The sequence below is a fragment of the Lepidochelys kempii genome, chromosome 1 (genome assembly GCF_965140265.1).
Source record: "Lepidochelys kempii isolate rLepKem1 chromosome 1, rLepKem1.hap2, whole genome shotgun sequence".
NCBI classification, from domain to species: domain Eukaryota; kingdom Metazoa; phylum Chordata; order Testudines; family Cheloniidae; genus Lepidochelys; species Lepidochelys kempii.
In genome coordinates, this window is record NC_133256.1 from 46,345,906 (window position 1) to 46,371,998 (window position 26,093).

Here is a 26,093-nt window from a genome sequence, read left to right on the forward strand (position 1 = left end):
CCATGGGCGCCCGCGGCGACGCGGAGTGCGGGGCGGGCCGCGCCCGCTGAAGGGGAGAAGCCGGGACCCGCTGTGCAGGCGTGAGCAGGTGAGGTGGAGCTGCTGCCGGGCCTACCCGCCTTGCACAGCCCCCTGTGGTGGGGAGCCCGCGGGGAGATCAGCTGCTAGGTTGGGACCTGCTCCAAATACCGACCGTGTCTAGCGCGCCTCATCCGGTAAAGCTGCCCCGGCCGGAACGCGTGGGAACTCTGCCTTGGGTCGCAGCCTGGTGCGAGGATAAACTCCTTTCGGCTCCTTAGCACGCCTAGCTCCAGGAGACTAGTGCTGTATAGAGTGGCGCTGAAATATGACTACTTACTTCTGTGTAATTTCAAATGCCGACTGCATATTTCCTGTCAATCGCCATGTCCTATTCAAGGCCTTGCTTTTACTGTTCAAATTGTGTCAGCTGAACTGTGTCAGTGTTTTAATCCTGGTGCTACTACAGTTCCCATCATCAATGTGTAAAGGCTCCGTTATGTTCCCATCAGTGTACAGCATTCTGTGTCTCTCCTAGAATCCTTCCCTGGTCTCTGGACAAGTCTATACTGGGCTAGAAGTCAAGTCAGGGAATTTGTTCAACATAATCCCATCTGAATCCGTTTCTAAGGACTGGTCTGCACTTAGAATCTAGGCCAACCGAGCTATGTTGCTCAAGGGTGTGAAAAATTCACATCCCCTGAGAGAGTTAAGCTGACCTCAGCCACAGTATAGACGCCACTGTGTTAATAAAAGAATTTTTCCATCAATCTAACTACTGTCTCTCAAGGGGGTGGATTTACAGCAGCAACAGAATAACCCCTTCTGTTGCTGTACAAGTATCTGTGCTATAGTGGTGGTGCTGTAGTGCTTGCAGTGCGGACACAGCCTAACACCCTCTCACTGGCTGTTGCAGATGGGGTAGAGTCTAGAATACCTTGACCGTGACAGTTTTGCCATAAAACGTATTAGATACCTCACTAGCTAGAATTATGTCCAGATGCTCTTTCTTAACCTCATGGATTGGGGTAATAAAATATGGGAATGCCTGCACTAAACCTTTTTCCAAAATCACCCACCTTTGGTCGCTCCAGCTGCAGTTGAGTACACTAGTATAAACTGGGCTGTTTTTACCACTGTGAACTAATCCTACTTGGACCAGGTCTAGATGACATGGCAATAAAATGCTTAATCCCTGCTTGTCCTAGCAGTCCCATAATTTCCCATGCTTACAAGCAATTTAGCAGTGTAGGTGGAGCTTCTGGGCACACTTAAAGCTTGTCTACGCTACCAAATTTTGTTGACAAAACTTATGTCATCACCCAAAAGTCGACAAAACAAAAATCACCAAAGGGTGTTCACGCTTGCTCCCTCTGTTGACCGTTCATGTCCACATTGGGGACACCATCATCAACAGGGTGAGCAATGCACTGTGGGTATGTATCCCACAGAGGAGTGTTGTGTGAAGGAAGAGCTGACCGCTGCGTATCTTGGGATTCTCTCCGAGTTCTGCCACAGCCCCCTCAGCTGCCGAGAGCAGCATCATGACGAGCTCTATGAGCTCTCCGTGCTGAGGAAGGGCAAAGCAGCACAGCAGTCTGTCCTCCTCCCCTTTCAGCAGCCGTCTGCCTGCTGCTGTGTTCCTAGCGCAGGGCAGAACAGGAGCGTGCCGATGATTTGCTCTTTGTATGTTCCCCAAATGGAGCAGCACACAGATAGTTCCTGGAGCTTTGAAAGGGGAGGGCAGCAGAGATCAAAACACTGAGCAGAGTGATCAGGGCAGGTATTGTGGAAGCCAGTTCTGTCCACAAAACAATCAGCAGTGTCTACACTGGCTTTTTGTTGACAAGGGAGGAGAAAATACAAAAGTCTCTCGTAGGGGTGGAAGTTTTTTGTTGCCAAAACTGGGCGTTTTTTGCGACAGAAGTGTGTACACTCTTGCTGTTTTATCGCCAAAAGAGAGTTTTTGGTGACAAAACTTGCTAGTGTAGACAAGCCCTTAGACTATTGCATGGTGTTGTGAACCAGTTTATACTGCAGTTCATTACAGTTCCCCCAACCCCCAAATCTGTGTGAATCTACAATATATCTTGCAGGATCAAGGTCTGAGTTTGTCTTTTCCGAGAAGGAATCTTGATTCTGGGAGGCTGTTTGAACTGTAGTGTAGACAGGATAGGACAGGTCCTGTGTTATACCTTATGCAATAACAGTGTCATTCATTTTGTGCTTAAAGTAGATTGTGGTTATGTTCCTGAAGTTGCCATGTTTTAAAATATATTGTGATTAGAATAAACAATGTTAGTTGATGTCTGACTTCTTGTGTTCCAAGCAAAAGGAAAAAAAATTGAATTATCCGGTTTCCTTTTGGAAAAAAAATGAATATATAACTACTAATACGGTCAGCGTAAGTGTTGCAGTTTTTCCATTGGGGCTTTAATTGTAGTTTCTGTACCCTCTCCTTTCACCAATACCTTCTGATAGAGATTACTTTTAAAAATAAAGTGGGGGTGGGGGCAGGAAGAATAACAAGATCATTTGCAGGAAATTTATTCTTGGTATTCTTTTAACCTTGAGACGGCAGAGAGGAGAATGTCACAGATATTCGATGAACTGGTCATTGGGATCTTTGATGGAGATTCTTAACCGAGGAATTGTACTTTGCCTGCAAGGGACTCTTAATTTGTAGATCTGGGGCTGAAACATTCCAACTAAGGACTTGTCAACACTACAAAATTAAGTCAACTTGAGTCGACATACAGCCACTGCGGTAATTAAAGTGATGGTTTATGTCCACACTTGTTCCTTCTGTTGGTGGTGCAGGTCCTCACCAGGAGTGCTTCCTCTGATTGAAGTGGGGCATTGTGGGACACACAGCTGGAGCCAGGCAGCCCTGGGGCTGACAACCTCAGCTGTAGGCATGGGGCTCACAGCTGTGAGCTGCCCCCATGCAGACAGCTGAAACTGAGCCAGCCCTAGGCTCAGTTTCACAGCAGGGAGCCTACCAGCAGTGAAATTGACATTTTTGTCAGTTTCACGGCTGCTGTTGTTACACACTTGGGCTCTGGCTCCCTTCACCATAGGGCTGACATCCCGAGCTGTTAGATCCATGTGGGGTTGACAGCTGGAGCGTGCTCCTCCGTCTCCGGGACTGACAGCCAGAACCAAAATGTGAAATAATAGCAGCCATGAAACTGAGAAGAATGTCCCTTTCACAGCTGGTAGGCTCCCTGCTGTGAAATTGAGCTCCAGCCAGGAGCCCTGCTGCTGCCTCCCAGTGAGGGATTGGGTCAGGGGAGGTAGAGAAGAAAGAGCCCAGATGGTGGCCATGATTGGGCTCTCCTCCTGCCCAGTCTGTCAGTGGGAGGAGGCAGTGGGGCTTCAGGTTATCATTGCTGGGGGGAGAACTCCCCCTGCTGGGGTTGACACCAGGAGCCCTGCTGCCACCTCCCAGTCAAGAGATTGCCTGGGGGGGGGCGGAAATCCCAAGACTGACACCTCCTGGTGAGGGATTGGTGCGGAGGAGAGCTTGGGTGGTGATAGGGCTCAGGCTGTTCTCCTCCCCCTGCTCCCATCAGTCAGCTGTGGGGGAGGGAGGGCTCCAGCTGTCAGCCCCTTGGGACTGACCGCCAACGGCTGATGTAAGTAATGCATTGTCTACACAGACATTGCATCACCCTAACAACATCAACTTAAGCACTACGCCTCTCATGGAGGTGGAGTTATTATGGCGTAATGGGTTACTTCTGTGGAAGCAGCATTGTAGTGTAGACACTGACCTTATTAGGTTGACATAAGCTGCCTTAGGTCAGCCTAACTCTGTAGTATAGACTAAGCTTCAGTATCCTACATTGTTTTAGAAGCAAGAGGAGTTTATTCTGCAAAGAAACTGAGGTAATAGTTTTAAAATGCAAACAGCATATTTGTAAAAAAAATTTTCAGCTTACAATGGTTGTTACTATTTGCAGATATATTTGATATATATTGAGACATAAACTATGACTTAATAATTTGTTTTTTAAAAAAAGTCTTTAAAGTGTGTTAGTCTTCTTGTGGTGTGTGTGTGGGTTTTTTTTTTTTTTAATGCAGGGTCTGCTTATATCAGTGTAGAAAAAGCTAGGTTTAGCTCAAGTACCATGTTTGGCAAGTGGTGTGTGCCAGTGCTGACCAGGAAAGAAAAGAGAACAGGGGATTAAAAATGAGGCCTCATGAGTCTGAAAATACATCATGTAGGTGCCCTCTAGTTCTGTTTTTGTGATATTGAGGTGATTGTGAGACTGGGACAACACAGTTTACAACATTGAAGTATAACCGTTTCTAAGTAGTGTTTTCCACTGTGTGTCATGTCAGCAGCTGCCAATTTTTATCCAGTACACCAGCCTCTCACATGGAATTGCCAATGTCTTATGAGGAGGCCACTCCAACATCACTGCACAGATTTAAATGCGTGGGCAGCTCAGCTGATGTTACTGTTTTATTTGGTTTTGCATGCTTTGAAGGGGGGGGAAGAATTGCAGATCCCACTCTGTTAGTTCTGCCTGCCCCATCCTAAAAAGATATTTATAGTTAAAATATATTGTGATCACTCTTAAATGTATAATAAATAGCATGGGCACACACATTTTAGTGCATCATTGCTGTAGATGGGTTGTTGTGATTTGCCTGAGTGATGTACATTACAAAATAGCATTTCAGTATTTTGGGGGTTTTTTAAAAAGGGGGTGGTGGTACTGGATGAGGAGGTACACAAGAAGCTTTTGAACCTGAAGTTTCTTTTTGAGAAAAGTGGAACACTGATTAGATAAGGACTTCCACTGAGGTAGACGTCAACATTTTTTAAGCTAAGAGGTAAATATTGATGAAAACAAAATAGGTAATATTATGTATTTTTTTTAATTATTAATCAGAAATATCTAGATGTCTGCAAGTCTGGTCAAGAATTTCTTAAGAATTACAGGGTTTAGAGGTTTTTTTTAAGATGAAGTTCTAGAAAGATAATGCTATCAGTCGGGGAGCGTGACTAAATTATAGATCTCTGAGCCAGTCAGGAAGCTTTTATTGGTATACATGCTCTGGTTAACATTTTTCCAGGCTTTAATATTGATCTTGGGAGGTAAACAGTTGAAAATTACTGACATGTGACTTTTTTTCCCTGTATGTAACAATGATAAATCCATGAAAGCATGTACCTTGGTAATATTATGCCACTGGATGGAGAGTTGGAGAGCTGGGCTTGCTATGTAGTCCAGCAGAGCTGCCCTCTTCTTAATTCATTAAGATATTACCTTGAGTGAGTCCAGCAATGTGTTATTTCTTATACTTTTCTGATCATAGTTCATTTTTGAGCCCAACGTTCTCCACAACATGTATATGCTTCAATTTCATATAACCGATGCTTGTGTTCTTCAGAACTGCTGTTATGGAGTTGAAATAGAGAATAAATGCTTTTATGGCCTGTAGTTGTACTTTCTAAGTGATAGTCCTAACAGCTCTCACCTCACAAGCTAAATGATTTTTGGTCTGGATTGGTATTTGGATGAAACTCCAAAGAACCCTTAGGTGCTGCAGGAAGTGGAGTTGGTGATTTAGTAGATAGCACCTTTTCCTCTGACTCAGAAATAATGAGTGCCCCAGCGTGGTAGCTGTGGGGGGCACTGTGCTGTTGGAATGTCATGTTTCAGATGTGACATTGAAGAATAAAAATAGCTCTGGAATGAGAGAGGGTGTTAACCTCCTTGACCTGGACAAAATCCAATGTAGGTAGTTATTTCACCTACCTGAACTTTTAGGGAAAGTTTAAAGGGACATGATATTTTGTTTACATTTGGTCTAGTCCTGCACCTACTGAACTCAGGGAATTTTCAGTTAACTTTTGTGGGTACAGTACTGGGCCCTTGTTGTCTAAATTGCTGTGGTCTGCTACCTTTCATCATAGACATGGCTGAATTTCACTGTTGGATTGAAGTGATTTCTGCATAAATATGTCAGCGTAAGAGCTAAATTATGCTTTCTGATGTGTGTGTATATGGCTTATACTGAACTCTGCCCACAGAAAGTTCTTATGTGGGAGATTGCCTACATGTATCAAAAAGGCAAAATTTGGCCCTACGCTTGTGAAGTTATTTGAGATGAAAGGTGCTGTATCAATAGTAAAATCTTACTCCCTGTTGTAAGATGTGAGATAGTATTATTATTGTAGCAGTGTTGTTGAATTACTATGTCAGAAAAATCCAGATTTTGGCAACATTCAGAGTTGCTTTCTGCAGTTAGGAGGCAAACAGTCACATTTGGAGGAACAACTTCTTATAGTTTATTATGAACCCAAATTAAATTTAGCATTTGGAAAGCCCATAGCAGATCTTTGATGCTCCTCGCTTGGTGAGCAACAACAATGTGAATTCTTTACATCTGCTAATTCTGATGTCAGTCTGCACATTTAGCATAGTCCTTTCCCACTTAGGACCTGATCCTGCAAATTGCTCTCCCCAGGCAGACCCTTATCTTTGGGCAGAGCACTGCACTTTTGAAGTAAGTAGGGCACTGCATGGGTCCCAGGGTTAGCCACATGGAGAAATGTGCAAGACAGGGCCTAAAATTATTCATCTATTTTGCAGTTAATATGAATATCACATTTAGGTGCTGTTTTATTTTCCAGTTTCAGTTATAAACCCATAACTGTTCATCTTAAAAAGGAAAAGCACCATGATTTCTCAAAGAAAATATAAAATATGCTTTAATCTTAATTCAGATTTTAAATCAAAATTAATACAATTTTCATTTAACTGTTTGTATTCGCTTCTTATTTTTCAGAGTTCTTTGAAAAATCCTTAGTGGTCTTGACAATGTTACAAGTGACATAAATTAGCCTGTGGCACAGAATGATGGATTCCCAGAAGACTGGAAATGGTTTGCAAGTGATTGGACAAGGGACTGGTATAGGGATATCTGCACTCCACATGGTGGGGTATTTGGGAAAAGTCAGTTGAAACTTATTTTTCATGTGTGCAAAGTTCATTTTTTCTCTATTTTTGAGAGATTTTAAATTGGTCTTAATTTTACAAAAATAACTTTTTATAAATTATTTTTCCACGGAAATCTTATAGCAATGGCGAAAGATTGTTCTGTTTTAAATACATTTCTCTTTGAATTTGTTTACTGGCATTCTTTTCAAAAGCATTTGATCTAGTCCTTTGAAAATCTGTGATTTGTCTTTGAGAGTTCAGAGTTTATATTCACTGGCCATGAATAACTTTGTTCAGTGCAAATAAAATGAATACCATTTCAATACATAAGGTATTTGGTGTAAAAAGCTTATGAAAAATCTTATTTAAAATGATAGCTGGGGACAAATTAATTTAGAACTCTCCATTTCCTATGTATATTTTATTTGCTATGATCAAATCCTAAAGTGTCAAGTTTAACTTTTGAATTACATAGCTCCTGCATTATGAAAAAATACAATTGTTTTTCAGTGCTGTCATTTATACCTTACTGTTTAGGAACAGCGTATCATTGTATGCACTTTATTTTTTAGAACTGTAATTCTGCTGTAGTAACGTCAGATGACTGCTGCCCAGCCTGCAAAGAGAAGGGCCAGATACAAGCTTTACGGACTTACCGCATTAGTTTTCAAGAGTCTATTTTCCTTTGTGAAAATTCACAGGTATTATATCCTTTTTCTATGTTGTTGGACTGCATATAGACCTTTATCTTTTAGCAACCCCATCCTCTAAATCTGAGCATTTGATAGCTTTCAATGGTGCCCACAGCCCAACACAACTCAGAATCAGGCCCCTATGAGTTCATATGCTAGACAGTTATCCACATGTGATTAGACAGAGCTAGCATGTCTTTATGTACTAACTGTCTAGGCACAATTCTTGAAACTACAGGAATTACATGAAAAGAACAAAGGGTAGTTTGTGAGACAAGGCATCCTATTTAGTACTAAATACATATGTATGAAACAAATTACAAAAGCTATTGTTTTGTGTTCCACATTTCCAGTATTCCAACACAAAGGAGGGAAGATGGGAGGCTTATATCTGCAGGGGGTGAATTGCAAATAATTTGGTAACAAGTGTAGATATCCACACTTCCAAGTATTTTTGTTTCTTTTTAAGTTTAGTTGAATTTCCTTTTTTTTTTAATAGTTGGGTATGGTTGGAGTTGTTGGTGTGGGGGTTGTTCTTGTTTCTTTACAAGCTACAGTGGGTCTTGTGAGGATTGTTACCCATAAGTTAATTGAATGTACCCTCAAATATAATTTCTCGTTAAAGTTGTAAATTCAGGCTTTCTTTTTAAATAGTTGTAAGATGGGACTGGAAGAGCAAAGAGCTCGAGTCATTTTCCAGCTTCTGAAGGTCTGTAGGAATAGAGTTCTTCTCCTTACAATATAGGAGATGGGATCCTTTCCTGGAAATATTATGAGGTCTGTGGGGAAGAAGGTGAAATGAAGAGAACTAGGAATATAGAGAGAGTATTATATTGGTTATTGACATTAATCAAGGTAACTTCTGTTAGTACGCAATCACTTTATAAGAGAACTATCAGAATGCACTTCCAGTCCTCATGCATATGTTGATTTCTATGATAACATGTCAATGTACAAATGTTTTGTGTTCATTTGAACTGCATTGTTTGTATTAATTTCTACATTTTTTCACCCAAAAATGCTTTATAAATATCACTGTAATCTTCTTTCCTCCCTTCAGTGCATCTACCCTCTGGGCTATAAACCCTTAAACAGCATAATAATTCCTGCTGATTCAGAAAATCATCAAACTCAGTGTACTCAGAGAAAAAGGAAGATTTTTGAAATCAGTCCTACAGCTTCCCCCATTGAATCATGTTCAAAACAAGCTAGGACTAACAACAATTTGATAGATGCTGAGCACACTTTAAATACTGATCTTGTTCTCAAGTATAATGGATATAATTTATGTATGACCCAGCCATGCCTACCTGATTTATCACAGGATGATCAGCAGAAACCTAATAGGACGGCTGAGTCTCTGGAGCATAATGTGGATGTGGCAACTGTTATCACTGTTTGTGGTGCACAAGAAAGTCCTGACTCTAATTCCAAAACACAACTTTTGCCAGATTCTGAACTTTGTTCAATAAAATCTGAAATCTTGCATGGAGACAGCAAACCTTCATTGTTCATGGGGCATTTGTGTCTTCAGTGGAGGAACGTCTATGCTCTGTGTTGGTTAGATTGTATTCTGTCAGCATTGGTACACTTAAAAACTTTAAGGATTGCTGTGACCAAAGCGTGCACTGAAGAATCTGTAATCCAGAGGCTGTTTACAAAATATAACCAAGCGACTGCACTCTTGAATGCCTGCCAAACAAATAAGCTAAAAGGTGAGTAATTTTGTCTGTCTTTTCATTTCAAAATCCTTTGAATGTAAAGGAATATTGATACAAGTCTACAGAGGAATTTGTGTGTATGCAGAAGTTTTCATTCCCTTCTATTTCAAGGTTGCCAAGGGGTAGCTGCAATTTGTTGTTATGGAACTCAAGATAAAGATGTAATTTTCCCAGCAGGTCCTCGGTAACTAGCGAAACTATGCAAAGGCATCTCTGCACATTATGTAAGGGTGAATATGCACCCTCTCTAAAAGCAGATATTTGAGGGCAGGTCTGCATTTCAAAGCTAGGTCATCTTAGGGTATGTCTTCACTACCAACATTAAAGCGCTGCCACAGTCTCCTAGCTCTGTGGGGGGAAAAAAACCACCCCACGAGGGGAGTAGCTACCAGCGCTGGTGCACTGTCTACACTGCCACTAAAAATTGCAACCCTCAGGGGTGTGTGTTTCACACCCTTGAGCGAGAAAGTTTCAGTGCTGTAAAGTGGCAGTGTAGACAAGGCCTTAGCTACATCGCTCAGGGCTGTGAATAATTTCATGGCCTGTGTGATTTAGTTAAGTTGATCTGTCTCCTCACTCACTCAGTCAATGCAGCTAGGTCGATGGAGGAATTCTTCAATAAACCTAGCTGTGATGCTGTATGGAATCTGGGGGACACTTTAGGATATTATGAATACAAATGTAAAATTGCCATGAGTTATGCCAGATATGCCATGTAAGATATCTGCAAAAATGTTATAATTTGCCAGATACGATGATCTTGTTAAAGTTTGTATCACCTTTGTATTGTGAGCTATAGATATATGTATATATTTTAAACTTGTGCTGTGCTTCTGGGTGACACCCCCAGACAGTTTGGCATCAGCACTGCCTATCCTGCCTGATTGTCCATTAAGGACCATCAGCTACACAATTGACCCATTTGAGAGAAGGCAAGGGAAAGACCTCCATGACTTAGCAAGGCATGCATGGGCATGCCTATGGACAGAAAAGGCTTCCAAGCCATGTGCTGGGCAACTTGTGTTTGAAACGAAGCTCAAGCCCCATGGCAGAAGACTATAAAAGGCAGCTGCATCTTCTCCAATCTAATGTCTTCAATCCTACTTCTTACCTATGGAGAAACTTTGCTACAAATTGAAGCACTGAACAAAGGACTGAATGACCAATCCAAGCTGTGGATGTAGTCCAGAGGGACTTTCAAGCTAGCAAACTCACCAATACTGCTAGGAACATGATATATGGACTTTGAAGTCTTTGTATGTATGAGACTGCTTTAGCATTTAACATCTTTCTTTTTATTTCTTTTTTCTTTATAATCGTTTTACTTTTAGACACTAAAGGATTGGCTGGCAACATGGTATTTTGGGTAAGATCCAAACCTATACTGACCTAGCAATGTGGCTGACCCTTTGGGGTCAGAAGAACATTTTTGTATATGTGAGCAGAGTTTAAAATAACTTCTCAGTATACTGGACCAAGGTGCTGATTTGGGAGCCAGAGAACTGGAATGCAAGAAGTGTGCTGTATGATTTCTTTTCCTGCTTCTTGGTAACCGGTGTGGCTGATCAGAAGCGCAGTTTGTGACTAGTGGGGGAGTTTAACTTCAGTGTTACCCATTAGTCTTGAGTGTCCACTCTCCCTTTTGCAGCCTGCGCTGACCTTTGGCATTTCCAATGCGGGCTGCCCCCAGGCACCATCAGGTCACATTGGCATGGTCTGGCCAGGATCCACAGAACCAAATCATTTGGGTTTTGGATCACAACCCCACACTATTCCAAATTTGAAATTTAAAACTCAGTGTTAAAGGTTAAAGTTAATCACAATGAGTGATCCACAATCAAAACTGTGAACCCTGAGAGCCAGCATCTTCAGCATGAGAGAGAAATGGTGGAACTTTGGGCACAAGAGAAGCAAGCCTTGGCCCCGCTGGAAGAAGCTGAGGAGAGAGCCAGGCAAGCTGAAGAGAGAATCTCACGGGAGGTGAATGGAGCTGCTGCAAGCGGAGACTGAATTTGCCAGACTTAAACTCCAAATTGAAGTGAAAAAGAACAGCAGAAACTGTGTCATTCTGAAAGTCCAGTTTCTAATGATGTTGGTATATTTAATAATGTGGTAACTGTTTAATCAGGGTAATGTCCTATCCCAGTTTAGGAAAAGTATGAAGGTAAATCCACTGATCATCTGTAACTAACGGAGATTTGTGAGGGGGCTGGTATATGATGCTAAGCGGTTGTATTAACTAGGTATGCTATAACAAGGAAGAGTGTATCTAGCCTTGAGATTGAAAAATAGCGGTTTGTCCAGTCAGAAAAGCAGTTTACATGGTGAAGAAATTTCTGAATATGTCTATCTCAGAAGAGAGTTTTGGGATTAGATGAAGAGCTGAAAGAAGCTCAGGAAAACATATCTTTAGAGCAGATTAATGTTGATGATCAGTTTGAAGTCCTGACTGAGGAAGGTAAGGGTAGATTTTTGGTGGTTGATGGATTGCTGGCAACTGAACCAAGTGGAAGTGTTTAGCTCAAAGTAGCTGAGTATGCTGAGCCACTGCTTGTGGAAAACAGCAGCTTATCTGTTAAGGGAGAAACTGTTTCCAATTTTCTGTCCATTGGGAGAGGCAACCAGCCTGTTAAGGAAGCCGCCCCACTCTCCCAGTAGTTATCTGGAAACAGCCATGGGTGCTGAGATAAGGGAGAGGAAGGCAAAGTTTAGATGAGCATAGGGCAGCCTTTTAAGCTGCTGGCTTTGTCTAATCAGCAGTTTGGGAAGGCAAGGTTAGTGGAACATGAGTATCCCTATACCTTACCTGTTATCAGTGTGGAGAATAGTGATATTGCAAATAGTGTACCTAATGAAGGCGAATGTACCTCCAGTCCTTCATTTCAGGAGCAGACAGAAGGAGCCTCTCAGCCTATGATGGAGGATATTTCAGTTGTCCCAGAGGTGGTTCTGGACTTAACTGAAACCCGAAAAGGAAGTGTGTCTAAGCTTGTGTGTGGTAACCTGCATATTTCTAGTGAGGAAAGCTGCAGAGGGAAAGAGTGCCTCCAACCCTTTAACTATGAAGTTTAGCAACTTGCCTGAAAGGGGGTTATGTGACAATCCTGTAATGTGCCCGAGTTGATTCTGCGTGTAAGCAAAACTCAGAAGGAGTTTGTTGTGGCTCCACAGAGCAATGCTTTTGTAAAGCAGAAAAAAGATGGATTATTGCTTAGAAAGATTCCTGAAGAGAAAAATCTTTGCAAGCAGTTTTCTGTAACTGATGGATGTGGAAGTGATTTGACTGAGTTAACCCATGGTGAATCACTGTATATGGAAAGCAACAGTTTGGGAGACTTGTTTCAGTTCCTTACTGCCAGAGTTTTTCTGAGGTGTATATAAATCCACTGACCTTGCTTTAGAAAGATCCAGTGTGGATAGCCTAGAGAAGGTTTCAGATGGGAAAAATTGTTAGAGAAATTTAACAGCCCTGTGGCCAAGTGGCTGGGCTTGGCCAGCATGTTCTCCATGCTGATTCTTTGAGTTAAGCAGTCTGTAACTCAGGGTCTGAGGAAAGATTGGGTTACTGGTTTTTCAGAGCAGAACAGCCTTCTAACTGAACCCATAAGGATGCAGGGGACCGCAGGCAAACTCTCACCCTTAGACACTTTGGACTGTTTTAACGAGATACCAAACAAATCCCCTCTCTAAGCTGGTGGTGGATCCGCAAGCATGCAGGAGAGTCTGTGTACATGTTCATAGCACAGAGGGGCTGCAGTTGGTGAACACACCTAGCCAGCAAAGGATTTCTGTAAGCAGGGAGGTTCAGTTTTCAACCCTCTAGGAGAAAGGCAGGACCCAGTCCTGCTGAGGGGAAGAATGAGCGTCCAGCCTTGAAATTGGTGGTAGATGAGAATTTAAAAGTGTCTGGGTTGATACAATCTACCTGGCTAACCAGGGAGGGGGAAGATTTGCCCCGTAGCTGTTAAAACAGAGAACACACGTGGCCAGCCAAGGGATTCAGTGGAAAAAAGAGGCATGGTGTGACCAAGATACTTATAAACATTCACTTGTAACAAATTTGGTGTTAATGTATTTGATTTTGATGTCAATCCTGGTAAAAAGGTACAATGTGCATGTGAAAAGCCTGTAAACATATTGGAAATGATACCTGAAAATACTGTACGCTAAAAAGCCTTAATTGTAAAATGGTATGACTGATGATACATGTAAGCATTCTTGAAACTTGGCACAGCAGAGACCTTAACAAATCTCCCCCTCCCTCCCGATGCTTCCTGCCTGCCGCGATCAGTTATTTCTTGGCATGTGGGAGGCTCGGGGGAGAGGACATGGAGCACTCGAGGGAGAAGGCAGAATCGGGTGGGAAGTGGTGGGGTGGGGCCTGGGCCCTAGGGCAGGTCAAACCCTGGCACATTGGAAAGTTGGCACCTGTGGTCACTGTAGTAAGTGTCTACAGTGGCAAAGCTGCTGCTGTAGCACTTGTAGTGTAGACATACCCTTGAAGCAGGTCTACGCTACGGGGCTAAGCCGACCTAAGTTATGCAACTCCAGCTACCTTAAGTTGACTGTTGCGGTGTCTACACCATGCTGGGTCAACGGGAGAAACCCTCCTGTCAACTTACCTTATGCTTCTCATTCTGGTGGAGTACTGGAGTTGACGGGAGAGTGGCAGTTGATTTAGTGGGTCTTCACTAGACCCGCTAAATCAACCCCTGGTGGATTGATCACCATGTGTTGATCCCCTAGTAAGTGAAGACAAGCCCTTAGTGTTAAGATTTCACTTGTGGATTTCTTCATCATAGTAAGAGCAGAAAGCGAACTGTGCAAAGCTGGGTTACAAAGATTGATGTAAATCTGAGTCTTGTTTTTTCCTGGTTAGCATATTGAGCTCAGGTACTAGCTCTTCGCCTCTGAAAAGTTGGATTCTAACATGGCTTATGTCGCAGTATAAATGAACAGTTGGCCCATCATGCCAATACTAGAAATATGGCCTTAAGCATTTTGTGAATTCTTGATTCAGTTTAAGAAGTTGTAAATTAGCAGGGACTTTCTTTCCTACCCCTGGTGAGCAACTAATGGAAAAAGTCATGAGCTAGTGGGGGAATGATCAAAGGCAGTCTGCACCAAAGAAAGAGAGGTTCCTGCAGGGAACTAATGCAGATTTGTAACCGGCCAAAATCTGCTTTTTGATAGGTGGTCCTGAGAAAGATTGTAATTTCGGATTATTTCTAATCGGGCCAGAAATAACTTAAAGAGCCTGTCAACCCTTTCACAGACCCTGTGTTTAAAATGGACAACAGTTTTTGATACTTCGTCAAAAAGACGACCCAGGAAAATGTAGTTTTGAGAGAAATTGCTTAAAAGAATGAAACAAAATTAATGATTTTATATTAACACCTGTTTAACTGAGATAAAAATCATACACTAATTGCACTGAAATCATCAGGATTACGTTGATTGCTTATTTGTTTCTGGGTGGACATCTTAAGTGTTGGTGGTGTTAACCTATAAAGTCTGATAACATGGGGCCTGCCTACTTGAGATACTACTGCATTTGCAGGGAAGTATTAGAGTAGGAGCCCCCTTGGTTTAAAAGGGAAGGAATGTCCAGCCAACATCTTTTCCTCTCCCCCCTTGCCCCCTGGAAGGGTTCCTGGGCTCTGAATTTAGTGTCTGCCCCCTGCTCCCATGTCTGTAATAATTTGAACCTGTTGGTTTCCGGGGAACACTGCAAAACCCATCAGTTTACTTTGAGCTTCCCTTTTCCACCAAAGCCTATCTATTACTTTTTATTGATAGTGTTTTTAAAAATCTGTCAGAAGTGCCTGGAGCATGGGGGAGGATTTTAGCTATATTTCAGTTTAGCTATATATTTATCTATATAAAGATTTTAATGAAGAAATAGTTTCCAAGACTGTTTGTTTGAAGTCCTTACTTTAATTATGGAGGCTCTGGTCTTGACTCCAAAGTTAAGTTCTGTTTTGCACTTAAAGCAACATTTGTTCTATATGACAAATATAGCATGCCCTTCTCGTATTTTACAGCACTTGGAGTACAGAATTAATTTTGAGACCCTACAAGAAAATCTGTTTTGAGTTTAGAAAAATAAATTTGAAAACCATTACTTAATCTGAGGCCATGAGCATTAAAATGTCTTCATTGTTTTATGGTATTGCATGGCATCGCTACAGCGCAGAGCTAAGCTTGTTTGGGTACTCTAACTGTATGTTTTTCACTTTAATGTCTGGATTTTTAAGTGTGGCCTTAACTCTGAATTTTCCAGGATTATAATGCTTGGTTTGGGAATATTTACAACATCCCTATAATATTTTTTTTACCCTTAAATTACAGATACATACTCTCAACCTTCACTTAGGCCATGTCTATGCTAGTGAGCTTCCAGCGGCACAAATGTACTGATGCAGCTGCACCACTGTGTGTTCACTCATGGAGCCACTGTATGCTCTCATCAACATAATTAAGACACCTGCACCAAGCAGTGATAGCTATGTTGGCAGGAGAGCATCTCCTGTCGACGTAGCGCTGTCCACACCGCCGCTTTTGCTGGTGTAACTTATGTTGCTCAGAGGGGTGTGTTTTGCACACCCTGAGCAATGTAAATTATACCAACAAAAGTACTAGTGTAGACATAGCCTTAATCTAACAATGTTTTTTGCTTGACTATTTAGATTACACGTGAATTAAACATATTTACACAGGCTTTAGACAAGATTCATTTAAAATATTCCATTGAGTAGATCATAGTAGAAATTTGATTCCTTTAAGTAGTTAGATAGCTTTTACATCTTCTAATGTAATCTTTTACAAATCACCTAAGTAAAAGAACTTTAACTATTTAGTGTCATCCAAATGTTGTGGGTAAACAAATGTTAATAGAAAATGCATTGGTTTGCAGTGAATTGATTTGTGTATGTGGTATATAATATGAATTAGATTTGATTTTTTTTTTCTGGCTGAATCTTTTTTCTTTAGATGTTCTTCCAAAAGCTGAGTTGCATCTAAATGAAATCAGAAATGTGATATTTGCTCAACTTCAACCTCAGCTTAAATGTGAAATGGGTAAGTAATTTTCCAGTTCTGTGAATGCAGAGATTGCTGTTGTCAGTACTTAAAATGCATTCCATAAGAAAATGAATACAAACAACTTGTCTCCTGGGGGGGGACATCAGGGGAGCAAGAAGCATGGGAGGCGGGGGCCAGGCCACTTTTGGCTGTTTGGGGAGGCTTATGCTCAAATAAATTGGTTAGTCTCTAAGGTGCCACAAGTACTCCTTTTCTTTTTGCTGATGTAGTTAATTGTTAGTATCTTTCATGCTCCATCACTCAGTGAGCAGCTGTTTGATATCTTGTCTCTGTTCCCTTCTTTCCTATAGTGCCTGTACCTACAGGCCCACAAGAATCTTTCTAAGTGCATGCAGAGATGAAAAACACTTGTGGTTGTGCAAAGGGCAGCAGAAATTTAATTTGCAAAAAGCAAAACCTGTTTCTTGTATGAACAGAACACTTATGCAACTTTGGGGAGTGGGGAAGATCTTTGTGTAAACACTTAAGTTCCTACAATTGTAATTTTTAGGCGGTGGGAAAAATTGAGAATGGTATATAACATACATACATGTATATATGTAGAAGAACAGTATAGCTTCAAGGTCTTAAGAATCCTTTTATATTTGGGGCGGGGGAGGGAAGGGGCTGTCATTCTGCTATGTACTCTGCTTAAGTGGGATGTCCTCCAGGGACTTGCTGTAGGGTTAATAATACTTAATGACAATGACTGCCGCTAATTGGGAATGGTAATTCCATTAGTGCTTGAGAGGAAGTGCAGCAGACTATCAAAAAAGCATTGAAAATGACTATACATAGTACTGTCAAATGCACGAAGTAACCACACTGAGAAGCAGAGAAATCTTTTTCCTCTAATATTTTAGTCGGTCATTTTAGAGCTTTTGACTGGAAAAAAAACCACCACTGAAAAGAAATGGGGTGGGGAAGAAGTGTAGCGAGGATGACTAATACAGGTGACGTGATACAAAACGGGCACAAACTTAAACAAGCAGATTAAAATATAACAGATACTTGATTAACCTAGGGTCCCTGGGAGATCTGGTGGTAGAGCATGGAACTCTTTATAAGACATGGAAACATAGTAAAAGTAATTTACACACACACCCCCCAAAAAAAAAAAAAAAAGCTGCAGTGGTTTTATGAAAGCGTATGTTTTATGAGATCCAAAGCTACAGCAGAACAGCATGTGCATAGAGCAGAGGTGGGCAAACTACAGCCTGCGGGTCCCTCCTGCCCGGCCCCTGAGCTCCTGGCCTGGGAGGCTAGACCCGGGCCCATTCCCTGCTGTTCCCCACCCCTCTCCCCTGCAGCCTCAGCTCACTGCGCCGTGGCGCAATCCTCTGGGCAGCGGGGCTGTGAGCTCCTGGGGCAGCACAGCTGCAGAGCCCGGCCTGACCCGGCTGCCAGCCACCAGTGCTCCAGGCAGCACAGTAAGGAAGCAGGGGGGGTTGGATAGAGGGCATGGGAATTCAGGGGGAGGGGCGGGGGTGTGGATAGGGGTTGGGGTGGTCAGAGCAGGGAACGGGGGGTTGAATGGGGGCAGGGGTCCCGGGGGGCAGTCAGGAAGGAGGGGGGGTTGGATGGGTTGGCGGGGGATAGTCAGTGGCAGGGGGTTGGATGGGACAGGAGTCCCTGGGGGTGGACATCAGGGGGGCAAGAAGCATGGGAGGCGGGGGCCAGGTCACTCTTGGCTGTTCGGGGAGGCACAGCCTCCCCTAACTGGCCCTTCATACAATTTCCAAAACTTGATGCAGCCTTCAGGCCAAAAAGTTTGCCCGCCCCGGCACAGAGGCTGCTAGATCCTCTTTCCTGACTCCCCAGTTATAGGTAGGACTAGATGACCTCCTGAGGTCCCTTCCAACCCTGATATTCTATGATCGAACTCTGGATGGATGCTCTGCAGCAGAAAGCTGGCAGAGCAGCAAAGTTCTCCCCATTCTATAGGCTTTGTGTGGCTTGACATCCTCCTATCCTCTGTGGAAAGTGCTCGCAGCAACTTGGCTTAAATTAGCAAATTGTTAACAATTGCACGTGTTCATTTATTTTTCATAATATTAGAAATAAAATTCAGAGTTAAGGCTGCATGTCGCATGTGAAGAGCATAATTGACTTGTGCAGATGCTAATTTTTTTCCATTCAGCTGATCTCCATTTTCTTCAGACCTTAGTTTAAGGGGGTGTATTATTCTTTTGGTAACCATAGCTGTACCCATGAAGTTATTCCAGTCATATCTCATTTACAGTGGGGATCAGATTATAGCCTTGCAAATTGACATAGCATTCTAAGGTATAATCCTGTCTTCCCTCTCTCTTTTTTTTTTTCCTTTGAAGGTAAGAAGGAAAGTCCAGTATTTGCATTCCCTCTGCTTTTACAAAAGGATCCCCAAGTCGAGACACTTTTCCTGCATTCTTTTTCATGGATGTTTGAATGTTTACATTGTGGCTACAGCCACCAAGACAGGTTAGGTTTTTACCTAAGCCACATTTATTTACATGTATTATTGTACTTTCAGTCTTCACTTAATAAATATTTTTCTTCAAACCAACCTTGTGCACAAAGTGTATACATTTGGTAGGAAAGGAAGAATTGTGATAGTGAAGTTATCTGGTCACCATTTTCAAAGGTCAGCATTTGCAAACGGTTTCCAGGTGGTGTATGGTATAATAGCTACTGACACAATTGTATCCTATGTAAAAAAGAGAAATAACTGGTGATTCTGTTCTCAAATGCTGACTTTTTGGTGTTGACTGCTGTAAATCTCTCACATTGCTGCTGTTCTAATGAATAGCATGCCAGACATGACCAATAAATAGGTATATCTTTCACGGTTAAATAGAATTAATTCATCTAAATTGCATAAAGTCAGAAATGTAAATCTGATCCTTAGTCATATAATTGAACATTTGAAAGTGTCCTCTACTCCTTTTGGTGTTTTAAAATGTTAGACAGATGTGATGAGGTTCCTCAAGGTCATCTAAATGGCAGTTGTATTTAGTGTAACACATCAAAGTGTCCTGAATGGTTATGCACTCTGTAAAAACATATTCAGGAATTTCTTTAAAGCCATGTTTCATTAGGGTATAAATTGACATTCAAAGTGGCGAAAAAATGAGTCGCAGAAAATACATTGTTCCATTTTATTATAGTCTGTATAAAGGATTACTGATTGATATTGATGGGCAGATTGAGGCAAATTGAGTTTATATTTATCCCACTGGCAGTGCCAGGGATATCAGTGGAATTGTGCCAGGTGTAAGTCGACACTGCATGTAGCCTGTTAATTTGTGACCTCTCTTTCTGGTAAATGCTAGTATTTTTTTCAGTAGCTCAGGTAGACAACTGATCGAATTTTATTTTTCTTCTGTCCAGGTGTAGGAAGACACTAACAACATTTACAAATATAATCCCTGACTGGCACCCACTTAATGCTATTCATATTGCTCCATGTAATAATTGTAATGATAAATCTCAAAGAAGAAAAATGATTTTGGAAAAGTAAGTTTGAATCACTTGAGATCTTGAATATAAAATCTTAATGTTTAAATCTACACATGATGAACTTAATGTCAGTGTTCTGTCACCTTTATGACATGTTGAGAGACACTGAAGAGCAAGTTTCCACTAAATGTTCAGTTACCAAGGTTTGAAATCATTCTGAAAATTCTCACAGATGTTGTTAGAAATCTTTAATATATGTGGAATATTTTTGTTCAGTTTAACACACTAAGCAGACCTTTCATTTGAGCCAAGTTGTAAAGCCCAACACTGAATATCAGTCTTTCCAGAGCATCTGGTATTGAGGGATGATAAAACTACCACTTTATAACGTTCAATGTTTTCGTCTGACTTGTGGTTGTCAGCCTTCCAGGTTTGGCAGAACTCTTATTATTTTGTCTTTGTCCCAAAACATTTTCTTTATAGGTTTTTTTTCCCCCTCCAAAGCAAATTAAGCTGTAAGATGACACCTCTATTTCACTAAAAGCTTATTATGTATTAAAATTGGAGTGCCCTGTTCCTATGAGCTCCCAGCCCAAATTATATATTTGTGTATAATTTGTAAAGCAATCTTAAATTAATAAACAGCAGTAGAACAGTAATGCACTGAGCGAACTACCATTCTCAAAATGCATTGCTTGTGATTTCATTAATAGCTTGAGCCACTGTTTTATTCCAATAAAATGTTTTGTATCTTTATCAGAGTACCATCAATATTTATGATACATTTCGTAGAAGGTTTGCCACATAACGAGCTGAAGAACTATTCGTTTCAATTTGAAGGAGATTTCTACCAAATAACAGCTGTTATTCAGTATCAACAAGATCCAAAACACTTCAAAACCTGGGTTTTGAATCCTGATGGTAACTATTACAACTTTATTATCATCATAGATAAAGCTGCCTCTGTTACTAATTTTGGGGTTATCATAATCACTTTACTATCTTAATAGATAATTTAAAGGTTTTCTTTTGTGTATAATCTAAATTAGGTATTAAATATTTGCAAATATGTTTACATTCTTTGGGGGTTTTTTAACTCTGATTTGACTGACTCAGTAATGTGCTGCTATACTTACTGTTAACTTCATTGGAAAAAGTCAATTGGATGTGATCATTTTCTCATCAAACTTTGGTAAAATTACAAGAAACATAATCTGGGCACACTGTTAGTTCTTTCAGGTGTTCAGATTACATGGATATTACATAGTAGTGTAGTAGAGTCAGCCGCCTCCTGAATGCCCCCTTGTGACGAGCTTGCTGTGCAGGTGCCCGGACTTAATTTCTCTTATTGTTTCCTCAAACTCAAAACACAACCCAAACACTTCCCTTCTGGGGGTAAAATGTATTTAGTCCTCTGGGTGCACACTGGTCCTCCAGGCCCATCCCAGTTGAGTGTCTGTCTCTCTCTCTCCCCCCTCCTAGGTAGGGAGTCCACAGCTCTCCTTCCCAGAGGCAGATCCTCAGTCAGCAGCCACTCCCAGGCTTTACCTGGCTAGAGTTCAGCTTCCTGGCTGTGACTGCTCAACTTCCCTAGTGTTAGGATCTTCAATGCCAAAGCCTTTTTCACTTGCTATAGTTTGATACAGCTTCCTGAGCGTCCCCTTCTGCTTTTTATAGGGCAGTCACATGATCTCTCCCAGGTGTGGCTCTTTCAGTAACGAAGGTTGGCTGACCCTAGCCCTCCAGCCCTTAAGGGGCAAGCTACCCTGTTACAGATACCAGATGTGTCTCTTTGTGGGAAAAGCAAGTTCCCATGGGACTCGCAATGCTGTCAATGCTCAGTTTCTTCCTCCTGAATTTTGCATTTCTTTTAAGAGTAACTAGTAAGTTGCTGTTTTGATTTGTTGAACTATAGAGTACAACCCAGAAGGAACTCCCAAAATTCAAAGAGAAAAAATAGTTGATTATTTTGGTCCTCCTGGAAACCTGCTTCTACAGAGGGAGGAGAGAGAAGAGATCATTTTAATCAAAACCTCCTTGTCAGCTGAAAAGTTGTCCATTTAAATTGAACTCTTTTTTTTCTTCATGCGACTCTGGCAGAGGATGAGAAACATCCCACTAACCGCCAATAAATTCAGGGTATGTCTGCACAACAAAAGCTGGCCACAGGCTCGCCTACCTAATGAGATCCAAGCTAGTATAGGGTTCCGTGACCATGAAGGCAGCTCAGTGTGCGCTTCAGTGCAGGCTGCACAAGCCTGGCATAGCCCCTGAGTACACACTCTGCTCGCTAGCCCACTCTGAAGCTCATGGTGTACTGTCTCCAGTGCTGCCTGTATCCACGCTAGCTGGATTCAAACTAGCTAGCCTGTGCACAGCTTTTGCTGTTCACACTATGCAATGCGTGCACGCTTAAGGTATCTCGCTTTAGAATCCTTACTAAAAACATTACATAAATTTTTGTAACTGTTGGGATGCTTGGGAGGGAATTATCTATATGATCAGTTTCTCCCCTAAGCCCCTTCCCCACATCTTTATGAAAAATAATTCCCCAAATTCTCTTCTAATGAGAGAGGTCTATATGTCTGGTCTGTCCATATATTCTCAAACAGTATGTCAGTATCACTATCTTGGCCATGAGCATCAGTGTGGCTAAGGAAAAAGAGTTACTTTCCATCTTGGTGATGTTACTAGGAATTCTGTTGCTTCAAGTGGCCTAGTTAAAGTGGAAGACCCCCAACTTTTCTTTGGGGAAAGTGAGGGAACAAATAAATCCACTTCATTCACCAGGGTGTATGTAGCATTGTCAGGGAAAGAGTTAAAAATGGGTGGTTTTGGGTCTCAAAAGAATAATGATCTGAGTTTCAATGGCCATTGTGTATCTTTGAGCCTCTAAACTATTCATTTTTTATTTTTCAGAAACTTGGCTTGAATGCGATGACATAAAAGGTCCATATTGTGAAAGACGTGAAAAATTTGAAGTTCCTCTTTCAGAGATTCACATTGTCATTTGGGAAAGGAAAGCATCCCAAGTGCCAGATAAAATGAGCTATCAGGTCCAAAGTGTAAAATCTGAAAATCTTCCTCTTAATGATGCACAGTCAAGTTCTTCTCAAGTGTTGCATCGTGATGGTGATAATGCCGTAGACGAAATAACTACAGTATTTCACAAAAAGGAGATTGTGAGCATTCCTGTTAACGAACAACAAAAAGTGGCCAGAGATGATGATGAAAATAGCTTGCTTTCTGGCTTAGAAAATTTGGCAGCTGATGATGTTATAACACTGACACTTGTAGAAATTCAAGTTGATTCTGAAGGTAAACCACTGGACAATGGACAGACTGTGGGAAATCACCTAATTGCTGAAGCAAGCTTGCTGAAAGAGCAGGAGTCAGCTTGTTCCGATCACACTCCATGTACAGAAGACGTTTGTAGTCCAACTACGTCTACCAACATGTGCACGCCACCTGAAAATGCCTGTATTTCCTTACATCTTGAACAGTTGAACCTAGCAAATATTGCCTCTGCTGTTCCCACCAGAAACCATTGTAGTGACTCGTCCGCGCCATCACAATCTCAAGAGGCAGAGGCCAAGGCTAACCCAGTCAACACTGAGAATATCGTGTTAAATCCAGAACTCTTGCAGAATAAGAAATTAGCATTAATGGAGAATGTTATGCAGAAATCATCTAACACCAGAAACACAAGCAAAATTGTAGCAGACTCTCAGGCTGCAGCTTTGTCTGCTACAAATAATTCCACCCAGTCTTTGCATAAAGATCAAAAGAGAGGATTTGTAGGAAGTTGGGTAAAGGGGTTCTTAAGCAAGCATAATACCTTTATGCCTTCAAGTGCCTCAATTCATCATCATAATAAGAAAAGTTACAAAAATCCTTCTTTACTAAGAGCTGCTGACTTGCACCTCCCTACTAAGGGGGCAGCTAATTTTGGTGGCTTTCAAGCCAAAGGTACAAGCAAAACAACTGAGGAGGCGCCTAAATCAGCTGTTTGTCAAGGTGCAAATATTCCTCCTTTGTTAACAAACATCACTGGTCCTTCTGTACATGCTCGTCTCCCTGCAGTAAACCCTGTAGTTGATGGTCCACCTTTGAATAAGTCTGGAATTTCATTGGGCACCTGGAGTGAAGTAATTCAACCCAACACCCCCATCTTTAGTTCCAAACCTCGCCATGGTGAAAATGGAAATCACAAATCTGATGTGAAGGATAAAGAATCGGATGCCAAAACTCACAAGCTTCGTTTAAAACTGCTTAAAAAACTGAAGGCTAAAAAGAACAAGTTGGCTTCACTTGATAGGCTGGCAAAGACTCAGATGTGTAATGGAAGCTCTCCAAATAGAGATGTAGAAGATCTGTTACAATTTGGATCTCATCATGAAAGTGAATCAGTACAGAACTTATTGAATGAACTACAGTATCAGATTGATGTTGCAGACAGTGAATCTGTATATAGTACAAACTCCAACATGTCACTATGCAGCAGCCAGAGTAATGCAGCGTTTTTAGCAGACTTACTATCTCCTCCTTCGATTGTTGCTTCTTCAGAGCTTCCAAAAGATGAAGATGAGTGTAGATATTTGGAAATGGTGGATAGCAATACTGCAGTACCAGTGCATAGTGTGAGAACCAACCCCACATGCATCACTGTGACAAGCGAAGACCATAATTATTACAGTCCTGTAAAAGAAAGCAAGTATGAAGGTCATACAGACTCACTAATGAACAAATCCTGCTTGAAAAGACTTTCCTTTGAAAGTCCCACAAAGGAAGATTTCCTTGAAGACCTGTTCTCCTCCACAGTGTTGAACTCAATAGCAGGAGACATAGATTTACCTCATTTTGATGAAACTCTATTTGAAACTTGTTGAATTGTTGTAATATTTGTTTTTAACATTTGAGAATTTTGTATATCAGCTTTCATGCAAAGTACTATTAAATTATTTTCAAACTAGTTTATTTGCACACTGGCTGTACTTGAACATTTTAATCTGAAGTATTTGCCTCTTACGTTTCTTTGTGGCTGTTGAATAAGATTTTTAGTCTTTAACTTTCTCAGTTATTTAATTGGAAGAGTTAAGGATCTTTTACAGAATCTTTTAATGAACGTTAATCTTAATTTTTTTCCCCTGCTTCAATGTGCATTTGTGTTAATTTAGAAAGGTGAAATTAACACGCATTCAGTTTTCTGGACCACAGGAGTAATACCTATAAATTACTGCATTTATAACTATAATTTCAAACTATCCGGATTCCTGATGTCTGTTTTACATTATTTTGCCTACTATTTAACATTTCAAGGGTGTTCTGCAGAGTTCCTTTACCATTGTCACAGCTGCTGTTTTACAAGATCTACCTGTGTAAATGCTACTCAAATTCAGCTTGAAAGAGGGATTTGAAAGCAGAGACTTCCCCTTATAAGGTGATAGCGCCTCTTAGGGCTTACCTTCTGGGTAAAAGAGCATAACAGTGCACACCTTACTTAGGGTTTGGCCATGCATTTGCAGCACCAAATAACATTTAACATATGGCATCAAATTTTAATGGTTGTATATAACACTTAAAATATCCTTGTAAGTTAATATTAAAAAAAAAAAAAAAATTCACTTCTGCAAATCTACTTACCAGATAATTATGCTGTCTAAGGAATTATCTTTTAAATGAGGAATCATTTCTCTCATCACTGACTTTTCGCAGCTGGATCTCGTGAGTGAGTTTGTTGCCACTGATGGGAGTCGTACATTCTCTCTCACTGAACTGAGGCTATTCCATTCCCTAATTTGGTCAGATGTATGTTTTTCAGACATGAAAAATAAAAAATATTTAATACTGCTTTTTTAGTAGTGTGATGAAGTGAGGCTGTTAATGTTTCCTCTGAATATTGTAGGGGTGCCTCAGTTTCCCCTATGCATTTCTTAAGTCTCTCTTAGTGGTGGGATAAGGGGGTGTAATTGTTGCAGAGCAAAGGGCCAGTGTACATAAATGGCTGACACACTGTCTCCTGGCAACTGATGGCCTGGGCCCTTCCCCCCTGCAAGGTAATAGCTAAAGGGTTGGAGAACAAAAGAATCAGGTGACCTCCTGGCCTGGGAAAGGGACAAAGTCAAGAGGAGGAGGGGCTGGAGGATGTCAGGTTGGGGCTGGCTGGGGATGTGGAGTGAAGT

At 41.3% G+C, this 26,093-nt stretch overlaps 1 protein-coding gene across 3 annotated transcripts; it reads left to right on the plus strand.

Moving 5' to 3' along the window:
• Positions 1-24,883, plus strand: USPL1 (ubiquitin specific peptidase like 1). Of its 3 annotated transcripts, none has more exons than XM_073341129.1 (9): positions 1-88; positions 6,826-6,992; positions 7,550-7,678; positions 8,730-9,384; positions 16,384-16,470; positions 18,804-18,933; positions 19,843-19,968; positions 20,672-20,832; positions 22,831-24,883. In XM_073341129.1, exons 2-9 carry the CDS (start codon positions 6,894-6,896, stop codon positions 24,798-24,800), a joined length of 3,357 nt encoding a protein of 1,118 aa, XP_073197230.1. In that variant the 5' UTR covers positions 1-88; positions 6,826-6,893; the 3' UTR covers positions 24,801-24,883. The 3 variants fall into 3 exon arrangements, with proteins under 3 accessions (XP_073197230.1, XP_073197239.1, XP_073197222.1); XM_073341138.1 differs by lacking the exon at positions 1-88 and adding an exon at positions 97-215; XM_073341121.1 differs by lacking the exon at positions 1-88 and having other exon boundaries at positions 97-6,992.
• The last annotated feature ends 1,210 nt before the right edge of the window (positions 24,884-26,093 follow it).

What these genes read in the sequence shown, in the direction of transcription:
- USPL1 (XM_073341129.1), top strand. Translation starts at nt 6,894, where the DNA reads ATGATGGATTCCCAGAAGACTGGAAATGGTTTGCAAGTGATTGGACAA. An exon ending in TCAGCTTAAATGTGAAATGG is followed by an intron (nt 16,471 to 18,803) that starts GTAAGTAATTTT and finishes TTTCCTTTGAAG; the next exon opens with GTAAGAAGGAAAGTCCAGTA. An exon ending in GGCTACAGCCACCAAGACAG is followed by an intron (nt 18,934 to 19,842) that starts GTTAGGTTTTTA and finishes TCTTCTGTCCAG; the next exon opens with GTGTAGGAAGACACTAACAA.